General features: G+C 47.6%; 1 protein-coding gene across 1 annotated transcript in view; it reads right to left on the bottom strand.

The window, feature by feature from the left end:
* Nucleotides 1-16,934, bottom strand: part of TECTA (tectorin alpha) — a 293,627-nt gene that overhangs the window by 52,343 nt on the left and 224,350 nt on the right. Inside the window, exons 11-13 of the mRNA XM_086954233.1 lie at nucleotides 5,577-5,776; nucleotides 3,352-3,735; nucleotides 286-572 (exon numbers count right to left, since the gene is read on the bottom strand). Of these exons, the coding sequence (XP_086810359.1) occupies nucleotides 286-572; nucleotides 3,352-3,735; nucleotides 5,577-5,776 (871 nt within the window). The remainder of the gene's footprint in view (nucleotides 1-285; nucleotides 573-3,351; nucleotides 3,736-5,576; nucleotides 5,777-16,934) is intronic.

Below are 16,934 nucleotides of genomic sequence, written 5' to 3'. Positions count from 1 at the left end.
AACGAAGGTGCCTAGTTTTAAAGTTGGATTTTCGAGATCCCCCTGCAGGATGCAGTGCTTGCTATACTCTCTTATTTGTCATTGTCACATTTTCCACACAGATAAAAAGACACTGGTATTAAAAACCTATCCTCTAGTGGGCTGCACTGGCAGTCACACAGATTGACCCTTCTGGAACTTGTCCATTCAGCTAGCTTGTCAACTTAATCATGAATCATGATCATCAAGTACTTCAACATTCTAGATTCCTGGAATAAATAGAGAAGAATCTAGCAGCTATGGTACCTTTTCTGCATGCCATTGGTCTTCCAGCTTTGTGCCAGCACCACGCTGCTTACTACAGGCTTTCCTCGCAACGTCACATAGTCGTCAGTCAAGTCGCCATTGAAGTTCCCACACAGGCCGCACACCTTATTCTGGAGTCGCTCGCTGATGCTGATTTTGATCACGTTGTAGCCATTGTAGTGGATCTGGATGTCGGGACTTGTGTCAATCACCAGGAACCCCTCACTGCTATAAATTTTTGTTGACAGCCCGGTCACGAAGGGGATTGTTACCTGGGTGCCATTGACCTGCAATACGCAAGGATTGGGAGAATGGCTTAAGAGTTTGAGGTATGAACAGAGAGCAAATACCACACGCATGAATCAACATTTTACATTAGTGAAAGGGATAATGGCATCAAAATGAAAACAGAAAACGCACTCAGTCTCAGAAGAAAAGAGGGAAGGTCTAATTTGGAGTTGAGTGGTACTGGAAAATGATCCTATTTGTGGACGAAGCAATAAGTGATTCATTTTGTATCAAGACCCGGAAGGAATATCATGCATCAATCACTTTATTGCCACCACTCACAGCAGCCTCTTTCAACCTCAAAGAACACAGATCTCAAGAACATTCCAAAGCCAACAAAAACTGGGGGTAACCAACCCTTTGCTTTCTTTCATTGGAGCTTCTCACTCAGTTAAGTAGTGTATGAGCATCTCGAGAGTACATGAAATGTATTTAATGTTTGCTGTATGTTGGTTGTATGTTCGGCATGTTTGAAATGAATTAGGTGATTGTCATAACTTTGTGCTGGTTGTGTGAAATTGCGAAAATGTACGAGTATTGTTCAGTGTTTTGTAGGAATATTGTACGAATTTTCAGGCAGCTTAAATTTACAGCAAGTTATTCTGTTGTAGGAAACAATTATATTTTGTAAGACTCATCATGGTTGGTAATTGATTCTCTAGGTAGTGGACGCAGCACGTGCTCGCATTTGGAGTCTGTCTTCAATGGTTGCGGAGTCTGATGTATTGTCATATGTCGCATCACTCCATCGCCCCATATGGTGATCGGCCATTTTGGAAATGACTAGAGTGCTAGAGCGTTTCGATTGCTTTGAGACACCATTCTTTTGGTCATCTGGGAAAAGCCATTTTAGTTTGGTTTGTGAGTTTTTGCTGTTTGGGTTTGCTGTATATTGGAGACCATGTGTCTATTTTCAAACCTAGAATGTTTTGAGGTGAAACTCGAGCAGTGTTCGAGCAGTAGCGGCACCCCCCCTCCCCCCCCCCCAGCGCCTTGAGACCCTACGGGTATGTAGCGCGCTTTATAAATGTCACTGATTGATTGATTGAAACTCATCAGGTCATTTAGGTGTGTGAGTGTTCCAGTTCGAGTTCGAAAACAACTTTTCAGTAGTTAGCTACGTTTATGTATTTTGGAATAAATACCAGTATGGAGGCAATTGAAGGTTTGCAGGAAACTTATTTGGAAAGTAAGCTTAACCCCTTGCACGCGCCACAGTGGGCGTGTGCGGAGGACGGCCGGGGGCCGTTCGAACTCTGCCCACTCTTTTTCGCCAGCACTGCGGCGGAATTTGCACCGCGGTCAAGGGGTTAATAAATCAATTGAGAGAATATCATCAGAGATTTCTAATAGGTTGGACCTATCTATCTTTGATGGACATCTTGTTGGTATTTTTTTCAATGTAACTAAAGCATCCTCTGGCAGCGCTCTGTCATTTACAGATGGCACTTTTTGATTGAAATGGCCACTTAATTTGCACAGACATACAGTTTTACTGATAAAACTATATTGTACATACATTATGTGCGGAATGTAAAGGAAAGTGTTGTGATTTGTTTTGATCCTATTAAAATCTTTGCTTCCATCACACTTCCGAAGTATTAAAAAAGTGCTTCATTTTTGCCTTCCTAACTAGTGAATGTTTACAGTTAGTTTACAGGTACTGACATTTTTCTGTGTGTTACAAAAACTGACATCCTACAGTTTTTCCTTTCACACTCTGTGACCCAAGAAGATTGCCACATAATTCACTTTAATATTCTCTATCTGACTGCAAAGTGAGTGGAGTTTTTAAACACCTTTCCACATGTTAAAAAACATAAGCCACACATTTTCAAAAGTCATATCCTGACATTTGATATCTGTTTTTGAAGCGCAGAAAATGTGACAAGATAAATAAAGAATTTAGGGCCAGATGTACGACCCTTCCAATTTGCAAGTCGCAAATTGTGTTGCTTTGCAACTCGCAAATGGAATTTACAATAGTGTCTCAGACACTGTTTGCTATTCCTAATGGGGTCTCAAATTGCCTGCCTCATGAATATTCATGAAGCAGGTGCAATTTGCGAACCCATTGGGATTGGCTATCACTCCCAGGGATGGTGACCTGCTGGGATCAGGAGATCACTATGTCTGTAAATGCGTTTTAAATAAAGCAGTTTATTTTTTTTAAATGCAGCACGTTTTCCTTACAGGGTCTCACGAGCTGCTGTTTACATCAACTAATAAAAATGAAGAAACAACACTACGGATCATCAAGGTTGGGGGAGGGGATCCGCTCCGTGATCTTAATGTGCGCTTTTTAATTGAGGTCATAAGCTTATTTTAAACTAATGTTTTATTGCTTATAAACTATGTTCAACTATTTTTTTATAATGATTTTAATTAACTGTACAATAAACATATCTATCTACTGAGCTTGCTACCCAGCAGTGAGTTGATGTCCACAGTTTGGGAAAGGCTGCCCTAAATTGTCCATCTTTTGGAGCTAATTCTGGCAGAGTAATCAACACAACTGGAGAATCCTCTGACTGCAGATTTACCAATTCATCCCAACCTGAATTTTTTTTGTGACCACCCAACTCTAAAAGAAGCCCATAGCCAGTTGAATTGGGATCAAAAACGTGTGAGTGGGATATTTTAAGAGGCAAACAGCTGGAAAGAAACCTGGGAGAATGGAAAGGTGGAAAAAAGGCAGGGAAACAAGAGAGGAATGGTAGGAGAGCTGACCGAGGAAGGGAGAGAAAATATCCCTGGTCCTACACCCAAGTGTGGTACCTTCACTGTGTGGCGATCATTGATGAGAATCTGCTCTTCGTTAATGTAAAAATATACTGGCGATATAACAGTCAGGTTTGGAGATGACCATTTGTCAAAATTGATGATGAGCTGGAAAGAAACATCTGGCAGTTTCTGGCAAATTGTAGATAGCACAAAGGCACAGTTGGCGGGAAACCTGAGGAAAGCCCCATCGAAGGTGCGAAACACCCCACCGCCAGCCGCAATGCAATACGAGCTTTTCTTGCTGAAGCATCCGCGAACACCGTTCCTCAAGGCGCACTCCTCATCGGACTTGCATTGACGTGGATCACACTGAATTAGGTTCCTCCCAAAGCAGCGGCAACGGCGGGTGCAGTCACTGTTCCAGAACAGCTGTTTTGGCTACCAATTAAAGCATAAAGACTATTAAAATGCTCAGTGAAGGTACGATTTTTTTTTTTGCTACATTAGAAAAACTGCTAATTCCCCCCCCCCCCCCCCCCCCCTATCCCCCAAATTAGTTACGCCACTAAAATTTAGCATGTAGAGTAATATGAATTTTTCCCATATGGCAAATTTGTTTGCAAACCCCCAAAATTCTTTTTTGTCCTGGTGAAAATTTGCCATAGGGATGAGCATTTGCAGCTCAGTTTTTTTAATGTATTTCAGTGTGGCAAACTGACAGTTTTTTTGTAAAAAAAACAACTCGTTATTTCGAGACTTTATTCATGAGAAATCAGTTTCTTTTTTGTGACAAATCAATTCATGTTCATTACTTTTCCCGTGTGATAGGTTTTGGTGAAAATATGACGGCTGATTTATATTTTGCAACAAGTAAAATTTGTCCCAAAATCCATTCTAATAAGATTGAGCAAACACCCGTCCCCAAAACGGTGATCATCTAGATTTTGCCTTGTTTTAGATGTGCACTGAAAATAAGTTCAACCCTTATTAATTCATATGCCTTTTATGACCGACCTTTCAATGAATGGAAATCCGAATGAGGTATATATTCTTAGGGTTCCTTTACAAGGTGAGCTGATCTCTGCCTGGTATTCCACCCGAGCACTCTTGCTCCCTGTCCTTGCTGCTAGCCGGTTTCTGTCTCACATGCTTTTGCCCCTTATTTAACCAGGATATCTCCCCAAAGGTCTTCGGGTTAAATACTGCATTTTATGATGGCACTGGGGGCGGTAGGATTAATGGAGCACTAGAATGAGGTACATAGCAGCTGCATGCTCCTAACCCCCGTCAGAGATTGTAATATCAGGGAACAACCAACCACTGACAGCCGCATACGACCAGGCATGTGCCGTGCACAACACTGCTTTAGATCCCAAATAGAATGATTCATAAAAACCGGGGTGGGGAGAACAGATGGGCTATTAAACTGGAACAGTTACTTTTTTTTAGGAAGGATGGCAAGTAACGTCTTGAGTCAAGAATGCATTCATCCAATTGCTGGACGGGCATGGAAGAGGATTTTATTTATATTTTATATTTTGCTATTATTAAGTTTTACGTAGGGCCCCATACCACAAGGACGTTCGGTTTCATAGCTTGAGCTTTCATTCAGTATAATAAGGAATTCTGGGATTTGTAGTCTTGGTTTAGTTCATTCAAGCCTATTGAATTATAACACCATAACTCTATGATTTACCAAAAGTAAATTCCAAACTAAAAAAAAGGTTGTGTCCACAATAAAAATATTTGACATGGGGTTCTAGCCATATTTCCATTCTTTAAAATATGGATTAGATCTCTCCATGTGCAAGAGCCAGTTCTATGTGTCAGGGGTTACTGGTAACTTTAATCTTGATATGTACGTTTCATTCTTTTTCTGAAAGGATTAGTTGTAAATGGTTTTATTTGACAGACAAAATACAAATTAATACTGGTGAGGAAGGCAGAGAAGGGATGGGAGATGGAACCAAAAGAGTTAAAAGAAATATAGATATTGCAAGAGATGAGGAAAGAAAGACAGCAGTTGGAGGTACGTGATGGAAAATAACATGGAAGTTAGAGTGAAGGTATGATGGGACTGAAAAAAGGAGTTAAGAAGGGAAGGGAAAGAAAGGGAAGGGAAGAAGGAAGGTAGGTAGGTAGGTTCGTAGGTACTTTGGTTGGATAGAGGTGAGTGGATTGATGGATGGATGCAAGAATGGATGGCTAGATGAGTGAAATAAAGACAGGAAGGAAAGGATGGAAGTGAGAGAGAAGAGAGCAGAAAGGAATTTCCTTACCTCATAGTATTTACCATCAGCATAACAGCCGCAGTTATGGGGGAGGATGCAGCTTTTGCCATTCAGCACATAGCCCGGATCACACTGACAGCCTTCCACACAGTAATGGTTGCAGTCACTTTTAAGCCGAATGGCAGCACAGCGGGGCTGGCAAACACTCACACAGCTCTCATAGTGACTGTATGGATGACAGGTGACATCTGCAATGAACACACAAACATGTATAGCAGCAACAACAGAGACCTCATGAAGTCTAAAACGGTGATATCCTTACAAACAGCACTTCTCAAAAAATGCAAGTCCTTGACAATGTATGTTTTTGCCCCATTCTTGCCATTTTTCCTTTGTCCTTGAAATCATCCTGTCTTTTTTGGGTAATATATTGGTTGGGGTGATCCAAAATGACCCCTCAAACTGCAAATGTGTTCTTCTCTCGTTCAATCTTTCCGTGTGGCTTGAGAAGGGAGACATACATCGACCTTCTCGTTCTGTAGACTCGAGGGAGTAGCCCCTTTGGTCAATATTGCCGAAGAGACGCCTGGTTCTGCATATTTTATCTTTGGAGGTCTGGTACCTGCAACCAGCTAACCCTCTGTAGGTCCAGAAGCTTTTGGCGAATGAGGTCCCTGTTCACTCAATTTCCTTTGGGAGTTTGGGATGCTTGCAAACTGTATACACGTGTGATTTTGCAACATCGATTGTGTATGCGTGGTAAACGTGTTGTGAAAACTTATGGTGCATCCGTTGTGCATCTGTCATTAGGGCTCACACACCTATCTGCAATTTTTCTTTTTGTAAAATGTATAGCTGCAAGAGTGAGGAGGGGTGTTGCCCTCTCTATTTTTTTCATGTGCTAGGTCTTAGTTCTAGAGCTGCTTGTAGGGAACACACAAGGCCCATCTCTGCATGCAAGCATTGTTCTGTTGCAATGCATTGTTGGAAGAGGTCCTTTACAGGAACCTCTCTGGGGAAGTAAATTCCTCCTCTGCCCGACAATCTGGACCGTTTGAATTTGTAGAATTCACTTGCTCTGATTGCCCGTGGGTTGTTGTCTCACTTCTTGAATTTGAACACATAAACTAGGAATTCCATTCAACTTTTCAACACCCCTTGGATTGAGATTTTGGAGGCCCTTTCCCGTTCGCACTTCCAGAATCTGGGAATGGGTGTTACCAATTTCCTCTTGGCTGGTCACACCGCTCCAGACCTTGCCTGCATGAGAGCTATCAGCAACCTCCGAGTCCAGAGAAGCAGACACAGCACCTTGAAGCCATCTCTACTGATCTCCAGAGAAGGCCTGATGAAGAAACTACTTCTAGAAGTGCAGGTGAGCCATGTGACCCTGTTAGGTGAGAAGACTCTGTCTGCAAGTAATTGTGGCTCTCAGCCATGGCCCATGCAGGTAAGTATGGTGGGGCCAGATTGGGGGGGGATTTGACAGACGTCCACAAGGAAAAATTAAATAAATAATTAAACTTACCTCTGCGTCGTCTGACGAAATCCCCCCACACACACACACGGCCCACCGATCTTACCTGCACAGTTGCGTGGCTGTGTGTTTTTTAATTCTTCAAAGGACTCTGCTGTCTTTTTGGTGACTCTGCACACTGTCTGCTTATCAGCTCCTGGGTGGGGAGAACTGCACAGTCTGAGGCGTGCCTTGTTTTCCTCTGGGCATGCATCTCCTCTTCTGGGTCAAGCTACAATCTGTCCCTTCATCAATGAGGCTGATTTCCAGCTGAGCTAGAAGCCAATGAACTGAAGCCCCCAGATTAAGAAAATATTCCCATGTTAGGATCCATACATGATTAACAATAAAACCAAGAGTTCGTTATACATCTGGGACACTTTTACTTTACTTAGTAGGTTCCAGGTAAAATATATTTGCATTTGCTATTATGTTTGGTTTGTTTCTGCTTACTTTCAGTGTTCATGAGCACTGTGGTCAAGAACAGTAATATTTAGCAACTTTGCAACAAAATATTTAAGTTTTGGTGAGTGGATTGTAATCCTCCATTTTAAAGCATTGCAATCACTCTCAGTAAGCAATCACCCTATGAATATGTTTACAGACGTTGTTGAACACTTTCAAACTTCTAATAATTGCACTTTTAGAGTGATATGTTTGAGCTTTTCAGAATTGTGGATTCAGCTGAGGACTTTCTTTTACCCATGTATTGTGATGGACCTATACATAGAAAAACCCCATTCCATGTGCTTTGAACTATGCCTTGGCTATTCGTCCAATTCTACCCGGAGAACCAAAAATGCTTAGGAGGCGAACTTTCCATCACAGCCCTAGTTCCTTAATACCTAGTTAGAAGGGAATAACAGCACCATCACCTTTGATACTGCTCGCTAGCACCTCTAAATGCATTTACTAGGGAAAAAGACTACACACCATCAACCTGTAGGTGCAATCTGGTACCCCTCGTCAATTGGATCATCAATGCTACCCACTGGGTGGGGGAAGGGGAAGGGCTTGTCCGAGCACCGATAGAGAAGGGATCCCCAATTACAGCCCATCCTGCCCGCTAAAGTTGGGCCCTGTCGGAAATAACCCACCCCTGGACGGCTCAAGGACTGGGGAATCGGTAGACAGTGGCAAGTTAGGGGAAAACAGGCTTCCTCTCCTGAACACCGTGACAATCGGAGGCGATGCAGGGAGAGCTAAGATGACTCCCCTGATCTGACACTCGACGGAGAAGGCCACTGGGGTCTCTCTGCGGCGTCAAGAGCAAGCGAAGATCCCCGGGACGACGAAGCGGACTACGGTAACACAGGCAGGGCTGGACCCGCAAATCGGTGGCAAGGAACAGTGAACCCAGCTGGCGAGGAGACTGGGAGGAGACGAAGGCTGATAAAATTGTGCCTGTATCCTGAAGGTAGGCGTGACCGGGACTACAGGCACTGAGAGGGCCCCCACCTGGAATTGCTGCAAAAGCCCGCAGGGGGCTGTAGCTGAGGCCCGCTGCCCAGGGTCGCTGCCCACTGGGGTGATATGGGACCCGGATACATGACAAGCTGAGCGGAGGTGCAGCAGCTGTGGCCCTGAGTTGAGGTGCGGCTGTTGCCAGGGGTCACTGCACACTGAGACGATCCATGGCCCTGATACTGGAGGAGCAGCAGCAGAGGGACCCTGGGCCGAGGAGCGGCTAGGAGCGGCCGCTAACAGAGAGCGGCGCCCCGGCGAGGCAGGAGGAGTTGGCAGGGACCTGAGGTGAATGCTGAGAGGGAGAGCAGCGGTAAGGTCGTGAGGTGTCTGCATGCGGGGAGTGGAGCCTGCGAGGGTCGGTGTGTGCCGGAATAGCGGGATTCTGAGATCCTCGGTCAGAGGCAGTGGGCCTGGCCGGCGAATAAGTGGGAAGAAGGACTGCCCCAGTGGTTAGGCGACAGGAACCCGGGCCAAGTGAGGAGGCCAACATAGGAACACATTGCAAGTGCGAGGGGCCAGGATCGCGAGTGCTGCAGGGAGTGGTAGCGATGCCACCTGCGAGGGGACCTCCAAAGATTACCTGTGTGGAAGAGGCAAAGCGGGCCACCACAGTGGGTTGCCTAGATACTGAAACCCACCAGGGGAGCAGAATGAGGGCAAGCGGGTGAGTGACTTTGCGCGGCAGGGGTGGTCCTCGTCAATATCGTTGCGCAGGAGAGCAGAGGAGCCCTGCACATCAGTAACTGTGGTACGTTGGGACACCCAGAGCCGCGGTGGGACTATCCTGAATCCGTGATGGGGAGAGTCACCATAAAACGGAAGGCGGAGTGCCAGGAGTCAACGGGCGGAGGCAGCGGGGAATCGCGAGCGCTGCTGGGGGCCGGCGGCGACAGGGCCACACCCCAGGATGAAATTTTGCTTCATGATATACTGCAGGCCATTGACACCTCACGGGCCGCAGTAGAGACCAAAATCAACACTCTTAGAGAGGACCTGAGCCTCCTCCGGGCAGACCACAGGAAACTTGCGGAACGAGTCACAACAGTGGAGGAGGAGGTTGGGGGCCTGAAGCCCCAAGTCCAGGTGTCAACCCATAACTTCACAACCATCGAAAAGAGAGTCCAGGTGCTGGAAAAACGGGCTGATGCCAAAAACAGGGCAAGGCATAATAACATAAGGGTCCTGCCCGAAAAAGTGAAGGGGAACGGTATGTTGGCTTACCTCGAAAACTGACCACGCACAGAGGTGGCGGAGGAAGGCCTATCGCTCTATTTTGCACTGGAGCAGACCCACAGGGTTCCGGCGTGGGCAACTCCGCCAGTGCGACCGCCATGGCCGGTGGTGGCTTGCCTCCTGTTCTATAAAGACAGAGACCATGTGTTGAGCTGTGCATGCGTTAAGGGCATCCTAAAAACTGAGAACAGTGTGGTACAGATCTTCCCAGGCTTCTCTAGGGAGGTGCAGAGGCAGCGCACGTCGTTTGTCACGGCCCAACGAAAGCTACGTCAAATGGAGGTGTCATATTTGATGCTGTTCCCGGCCAGGCTGCGGATAGTACATGCGGGGGAGACTAAGTTCTGCAAGATGTGTGGGACTGGATAGAGGAACAGGGGCTGCAAGACAGGAGACCAAATGACTGAGATCAGCGAGAGCAGGACCATGCGTGATCCCCCAGGAAGTGGGGCCACCCGACACAAGATTACGCACGCCGGGACAGGGAGAGGGCTGTGGCGGACATGGCCTCCCTGAGCGCTTCAAGTCCCAGGGGAGATCCCAGTCGGGGGAGGTTTAAAGAGAATCAGACTCCAATACTAGCTCAGCTACTATAGGGGACGTCAGCTAGACCCTGCCGGAAGTGACCCCTAGGCCTAGATCGGCAGACAACTTATTCTGAAACAGTCATGGTCATCACTTGCATGCTGGGCAACCTGCCTAGGACGGGAGGTGGTAATAGCCTGCGTTTCAACTGAGAGCCATTGGGGCCTACAGAGGGCGGCAGGAGAGCTCATTGAGGAATGGTGGGGTCCCAAGGGGTGGGAAGGGGGGCTTCCGTCCAAACAGCTGTTCACCTAGCTACCACCTGAATGTTAGACATTTGACTGTTACCATGCCTGAGGGCAGTTTGGATGGGGGATAATCTCTCACTTGTCCTTGAAGGGGAAGCTGGGGAAGTTTACTTGTTCACAGTTGGGGGCACTACTGTCTACAGATCCACGGGGACGAATGAGCGATAAGCCTGTGCAAGGGGGCTGGCCGAAGGTCCCTAGATCATTTTGTGATGCTGGCTGACAGACGACCTAAAATATAATTTCTTGGAATGTCTGGGGAATGCACTCCATGCGTAAGCACTACAAGATCTTCTCACATTTGAACAGAAAGAGGAATTCACATAGCGATGCTGCAAGAAACACACACACACTAGCAGCGGGGGGCAGCGCTACACCTTAGATGGCGCAGGCAGGCGTACTATACTTTCTATTCTGCATATGCCAGGGGGACTCTCATTTGGATTAGGGCAGGGCTCCCCTTTCAACACACTGGGCACAAGGTGGACCCGGACGGATGGTATTTAGTGGTCACCGGGCGACCTGATGGCCATGACATCACGTTTATCAATATTTATGGTCCATATCTGGATGAGGGACTATTCCTAGAAGGACTGTCAAGGACCCTGGCACCGTATCTGACGAAGCCGGTCGTTACGGGGGGGGGGGGTTTATTTTCATTTCAGATCTGGCTCTGGACCGCTCACACCCACCTCTCAGGGACTCTCCGGCACATAGAGTGGCCAGGGCGTTTAGGGACTGGCAATCACAGTGGAGACAGGTGGACACATGGATGCGCACACACCCAGTAGATAGGGAATATTCACATCACTCACAGGTACATGACTTGCATGTACGGTTGGACACTTTCTTGTGCTCTCTGGACATACATGTCCGATTGAGGGGTATGGAATATCTCACCAGCATGGTCTCTGACCGTAGCTTGGTGCTGACCAGATTGTGCTGGGTATCCCAAAAACAACCCATCCCTATGTGGTGCCTTAAAACTGAGGCATTGGAAGGCCAGGTGTTCCTGCATTAGATCAGGGCCCAGATCACCAGGTACTTTGAGGACAATGCTCAGAGCACAGACTCTAGGAGGACAGAGTGGGAGGCCTTTAAGCCCGTAATTAGGATACGATGTATGGCACTATCTATTGGGGTGCGGTAGACGCTCCTTACGAATGTGGATAGGGCTGATCAAGCTTTACAAGAGGTACAACGCTGTCGCCCAAATCACCCGGAACTCCATCAGGAGCTTCTGGAAAAGAAGGAGGAAGTGGCTAAGCAGGAGGTAAGGCCCAGATGTTTCGATTATAAGACTTATATGGACAAAAGCACCCTGAGAGGGCTAGGGTGAGCGGATTGCTGGTATGGTTGGCCAACCCCACGAAAAGGGTAAACACAATCATAGAGATTGCTGACCCTGAGGGGAATCTCCTTTACCAACAAGCTGCCATCAACAATAGATTCTGCGACTATTACGAACAGCTCTACAGGTGCTTGGGACCCCGACGGGAGGGGGACATAGAGGGATACCCGACAGATCTCCCACTGCCTACTCTGACGGAGGAGGACGTGGACCAACTGGGAGCAGCAATATCAGAACGCAAGGTATGAGTAGCTATCAAGGCATTAGCCAGGGGTAAAACCCTGGGTATGGACGGGTTACCCAAAGAATTTTATGCTGCATATGTAAATGAACTAGCTCCCAAACTAGTAGAAATTTACACAGAGGCAGGTGAGAGAGGATGCTTACCAGCCTCCTCGCTGGAGGCAGTAGTGATACCGTTACTTTGGACCGACAAGTCTCCTCAAGAATGCACAGCCTAAAGGCCCTTGTTGATGTTGAATCTAGACTTTAAGATCTTGTGTAAAATACAGAGAGCATTATATCATAGATGAGCAGTTGGCATGGATTTCCACCATATGTTTAAGTATTACCACCATTATGCCAGAGTCAGCAATACTAGGGTTAGGCACTCTCATGCCACAGATATCTTCATTATACCAAGTTTTACCAAAGTTGTGCTATAAAGGTCCCGCAGGGTGTGCTGTCAGTCTCAATGTATAAAATAAACATGAATCCTGTTTGAACTCTTTCACTCAGCATTCCGTCAATACCTCTAAAGAGAGAGAGGATCAGCCAGAGAACCTTGGGGCATATCATCAACGAGGCGATAAAAAATAATCACCACTTTTGCGTCCGTTTTCGGACGAAAAGTGGAGATAATTTTATCGCCTAATCAGAAAGGTCACGCTATCGTGTGAAACCTTGCATTAGCACCTGTTTTCTGAAAGCCCAGCTTTGCATCTCTAATGAGATGCAAAGTGGGCGTTCCTGCCCTGACATAACTGGAGAAATGTCGCTAAGCGACATTTCTCCAATTATCAACGGCCACGCTAACCTGCAGAGAGACAAGCAAAGTAGCGATAACCTCTGTTATCGCTACTTTCCTTACGCCTGCTTCAAGACTGACTTATCCATGATATCCTCAGCCACAGCCATATTTATTTTATCTCCGAGAGGAGCTGAAGATTGTGAGCAAAGCATTCAAAACATGCGGTGTGACTGGCCTGTGGGCTCTGTAAATCCGAAACCGGTCCCAGGATGCTTGTTTCCGGTCCAGGGAAGACATGGCTTGGCAGTTCGGGCTGGACTGTTCCAATGAGGCACAGGGTCAGATTGATTTGCATATGGCCATGTCTGAACTGGGGTGGCTGAGTGAGCTAAAGAATGGTGATGGATTAAACCCAGATCAGTTGACTGGGGGTGAGTATTTGATTTGCTCAAACGCTCCGTCCATCATCCCCTTTTGTATCGCTTTGTTCGCCCTAAGTTGGCAGTGTATGCTCAGACGTGAGTCCCTTGCTCACTTGGCCACTGGATTCAAGATAGCATGGCTGATGAGGATTATGAATCCGAAACCGGTCCCAGGATGCTTCTTTCCGGTCCAGGGAAGACATGGCTTGGCAGTTTGGGCTGGACTGTTCCCATGAGGCACAGGGTCAGACTGATTTGCATATGGCCATGTCTGAACTGGGGTGGCAGCAGGGGCTAAAGATTGGTGATAGATTAAACCCAGATCAGTTGACTGGGGTGAGTGTTTGATTTGCTCAAACGCTCTGTCCATCATCCCCTTTTGTATCGCTCTGTAAATGTGGCCATGTTGGTTTTGCTTGCTGCACCTTATTGGCTCCTAGTTTATCATCAGTTTTAATATAAGGTGTTATGCCTTGTGTTCAGTGGGATAACAATAGCCCCTGCAGCCCCCCGGGTGCGGGTTGTCCCCCAAGCTCCAGGGATCCCCTCTGGCACTGTGAATAGGCTGTAGTCTCCTGGCCAGAAAGCTCTTGACTGGGTAAGAGCTGTGGGGTTCCCCCTCCATGTACTTTGCCCGAGGAAGGTAGGGGCTAAAGTTTCGTTTTGCCACTGCTTTTGTTAGGAGCTCTGTAGAGTCTTCCAACAGCCTGGACTAAGCGACCTTCCCTGCTGGGACACAGCTTACTCTCATGCAAAAAAGGGTGGTACATGTGACACAAGTAGCTGGGTGGTGGCCATGCAAGTTGGGCACAGCAGGCTCATGTAAAAAACAACATGCAGGAAGAGATACATGCACTACAAGATCACTGCCATGCCCGTACACTATGCTTGCATTCTACCCTTCTGCTGAGACATATGCTTGGGGCTATTCACTAAGGTACTTTACACTTTTGAGTAATTTACATGTGTACTATGTTCTTACACTTCTACTTAGGGCTAGTCACAAAGTGCTAGTTTAAAGGTACTGAAAATTGTAGACTTACACATCTCCGCCACCTGTAATGTATGTGTCTTGTAAAGCGCACTACTGCCCTGAGGCGTCGTGGCGCTGTAGACCGCTGGGGAACCCGTCCTGGCTATCCCTGTGAGATGGTCCCTACTGGGTATCTCCAAGGTGAAACCAGGCGTCCCTGGCATTTGTGGGGGCCGTTGTGGAGATGAGGCAAGCTAATGCCCAGAGTTGCTGAGTGGGATTCCTGGTTAGAGTAGGCACCAAGGCGAGAATTATCGAGTCCGCTGACCCTGGTCCACGACCCTGCTGCGTCGGGAATTGAACCCTGGTCCCGGGCCGTTCTCTGCTTCCGGGTCTGCCGCCTCTAACCAGTGAGCCACTTTACTCCACTGAAAAAGGAAGTGGAGCCAGGTGTACAAGTTTTAGTTTCTTCATATTGATGAGGGATCAAGGGGCTCGAATTTTCTTTTAAAACAACTAAGACAACGTGTGTATCACTATATTATATTGGATGGGATGTCTAATGAAATTAAAATTGGTGGCATGGTGGCATGCAGGCTTAGATCTGGGTGGGCATAGGGGGGCACTGACAAGTAGAGGCAGTAAAAGTAGCTACTGCATTAGGACCGCTGTGAAATGGGCAAACTGTAAGCAGTCCCTGCTAGTTCAAGTGCTGAGTACAGGCAAACAGAGGAACAAGTTTGGTGCTGCCATACCTGAAGTGCGTGAAAACTGGCCTAGTTTGACACACCAAAGGCCATTATTAATCTAGGCCAAGCAGCACATGTCTTATTGCAATCTGCATTGTGCATTGCATTTTTCTTAAAATGGTCAATAGAAATACTGGGGTTCCTATGACCTGTGAAAGATAAGTTAGAATCTAAGAATAGTGGAGCATATTACCAACAACTAGCAATAATTTTTGTCTCTAACTTGTTTAGGTTTAAAGCATTTTATTAAAACATAAAAAACATGGGGAAGGGAAGTAGGAGGTCAAGTTTTCATACAGCGCAAAAAGAGACATGTTGCAGCGATTCTGGTGGAAAGTGGGGAGGTCGGTAGTCCCGGAGGGGAAAAAAGGCATATGCTATAAGGCAATACGGCAGTGCGAAAAACCCTCCAAAAGTCCCCAACCTCCCAATCAAAGCTAAGCACGAGTAGCGTCCCGCAACACAGCGAAAACAACACAGTCCCTCTAAGCCCCCCGTCCCCAGAAAAGGAAAAAAAAGAAAACAATACCCCAACATCCCCGTCCAATAGCCCGTTGTAGAAACATTCACCCCAAGCCGCCTACCCCCAACCCCCAGTCCCCCTGATCCCATCCCTCTCAATCCGCCGGAGCCTCCGGCGGCGTCAGCCTAAGAAGGTGTAGGTACCTCGGACATGTGAGCTCGCGAAATTCCGTGGACAGCAGTGCCAAGAAAGGGTGCCAGAGCTCCTCGAACTGGTCTACATTTCCAGCCACAGTGAGCGACATCTTCTCCATACCCAGTACTTGCCAGAGCCTATGTAACCAGCCAGTGATAGAGGGGGCAGTGGGGGTTCGCCAGTGTACAAGGATATTTTGAACCGCTGAGCCTAGCGCAATAGCAATCGGCCTACCCCTGCGGGACTTCAGCGGGTACATCAAGTCGTTGGGAAGGCCTAGCAGGACGTATGCTGGGAAGCGCGGGAGCTCAACCTCAAAGTGCCTGTCCACCTCATCTAAGACCTCCTTCCAATAAGCAGACAGCACCGGGCACCCCCAGAGAATGTGCGATAGAGTACCCTCCTGCCCGCAGCCTCGCCAGCAACCCTTGTCGGTGAGTTTGTGCATCTCGTAGAGCCTCTCCGGGGTGTAATACCAGTAGGTGGACACCTTGGTGAAGGTCTCCGTAAGCCCAGTGTGATACGCAGAGTGCCTCGCCCGATATGCAATCTTGTCCCACTCTTTGTGGCTCAGGGTTCTGCCCAGCTCCCTGTGCCAGCGCTCCCTCCCCGGGTTGTGGTAATGAAACGGCGGGGGTTGGAGAAATTTATACAGATCGGTGATAAGCTTGGCATCCGAGGTCCGAGTCACCAGCCACCGCTCGTAAGGTGTGATTTGACGGGCTGCGACGTCGCGCACTTGGGGCTGGAGAGCCCAGTGACGGACCTGCATATAACGCAGTCTGTCCACCTCCGTCAGACCAAATTCCTGTTGGAGTTGTTGGAAAGGGAGCACGCCCTCTGGCCCGTAAATCTGAAAGAGCACCCTGCAACCCGCACTCACCCAGTGGGAAAAAGCTCCCGGTTCTAGGCCCGGAGTAAAGTCTGGGTTACCAACTATGGGTGTAAACGGTGATGGGAAAGTAGTTCACTAACCGCATCCCACACTCGCAGTGGAACCTGGGTGACAAAGGAGGCGTAGATATTAGCCGGGCGATGTGCGCGCCGCAGGAATGGAACCTCTTGAAGGGTGCGACCTGCGACTGCCTGATCTTGAAAGAGCCAGTGCTTGTCCGACTCCCACCTGCTCCATTCCACCAAATACCGGAGTTGCGCCGCTTGAAAATACTTCCGGAGGTCCGGAACACCTAGACCCCCCGCCTCCGGGGCAAGCGTGGAAAGAACCCGCTTCATC

The sequence above is a fragment of the Lissotriton vulgaris genome, chromosome 2_1, assembly GCF_964263255.1.
Source record: "Lissotriton vulgaris chromosome 2_1, aLisVul1.2, whole genome shotgun sequence".
Taxonomy (NCBI): domain Eukaryota; kingdom Metazoa; phylum Chordata; class Amphibia; order Caudata; family Salamandridae; genus Lissotriton; species Lissotriton vulgaris.
This window is presented reverse-complemented; position numbering and strand designations above follow the sequence as displayed.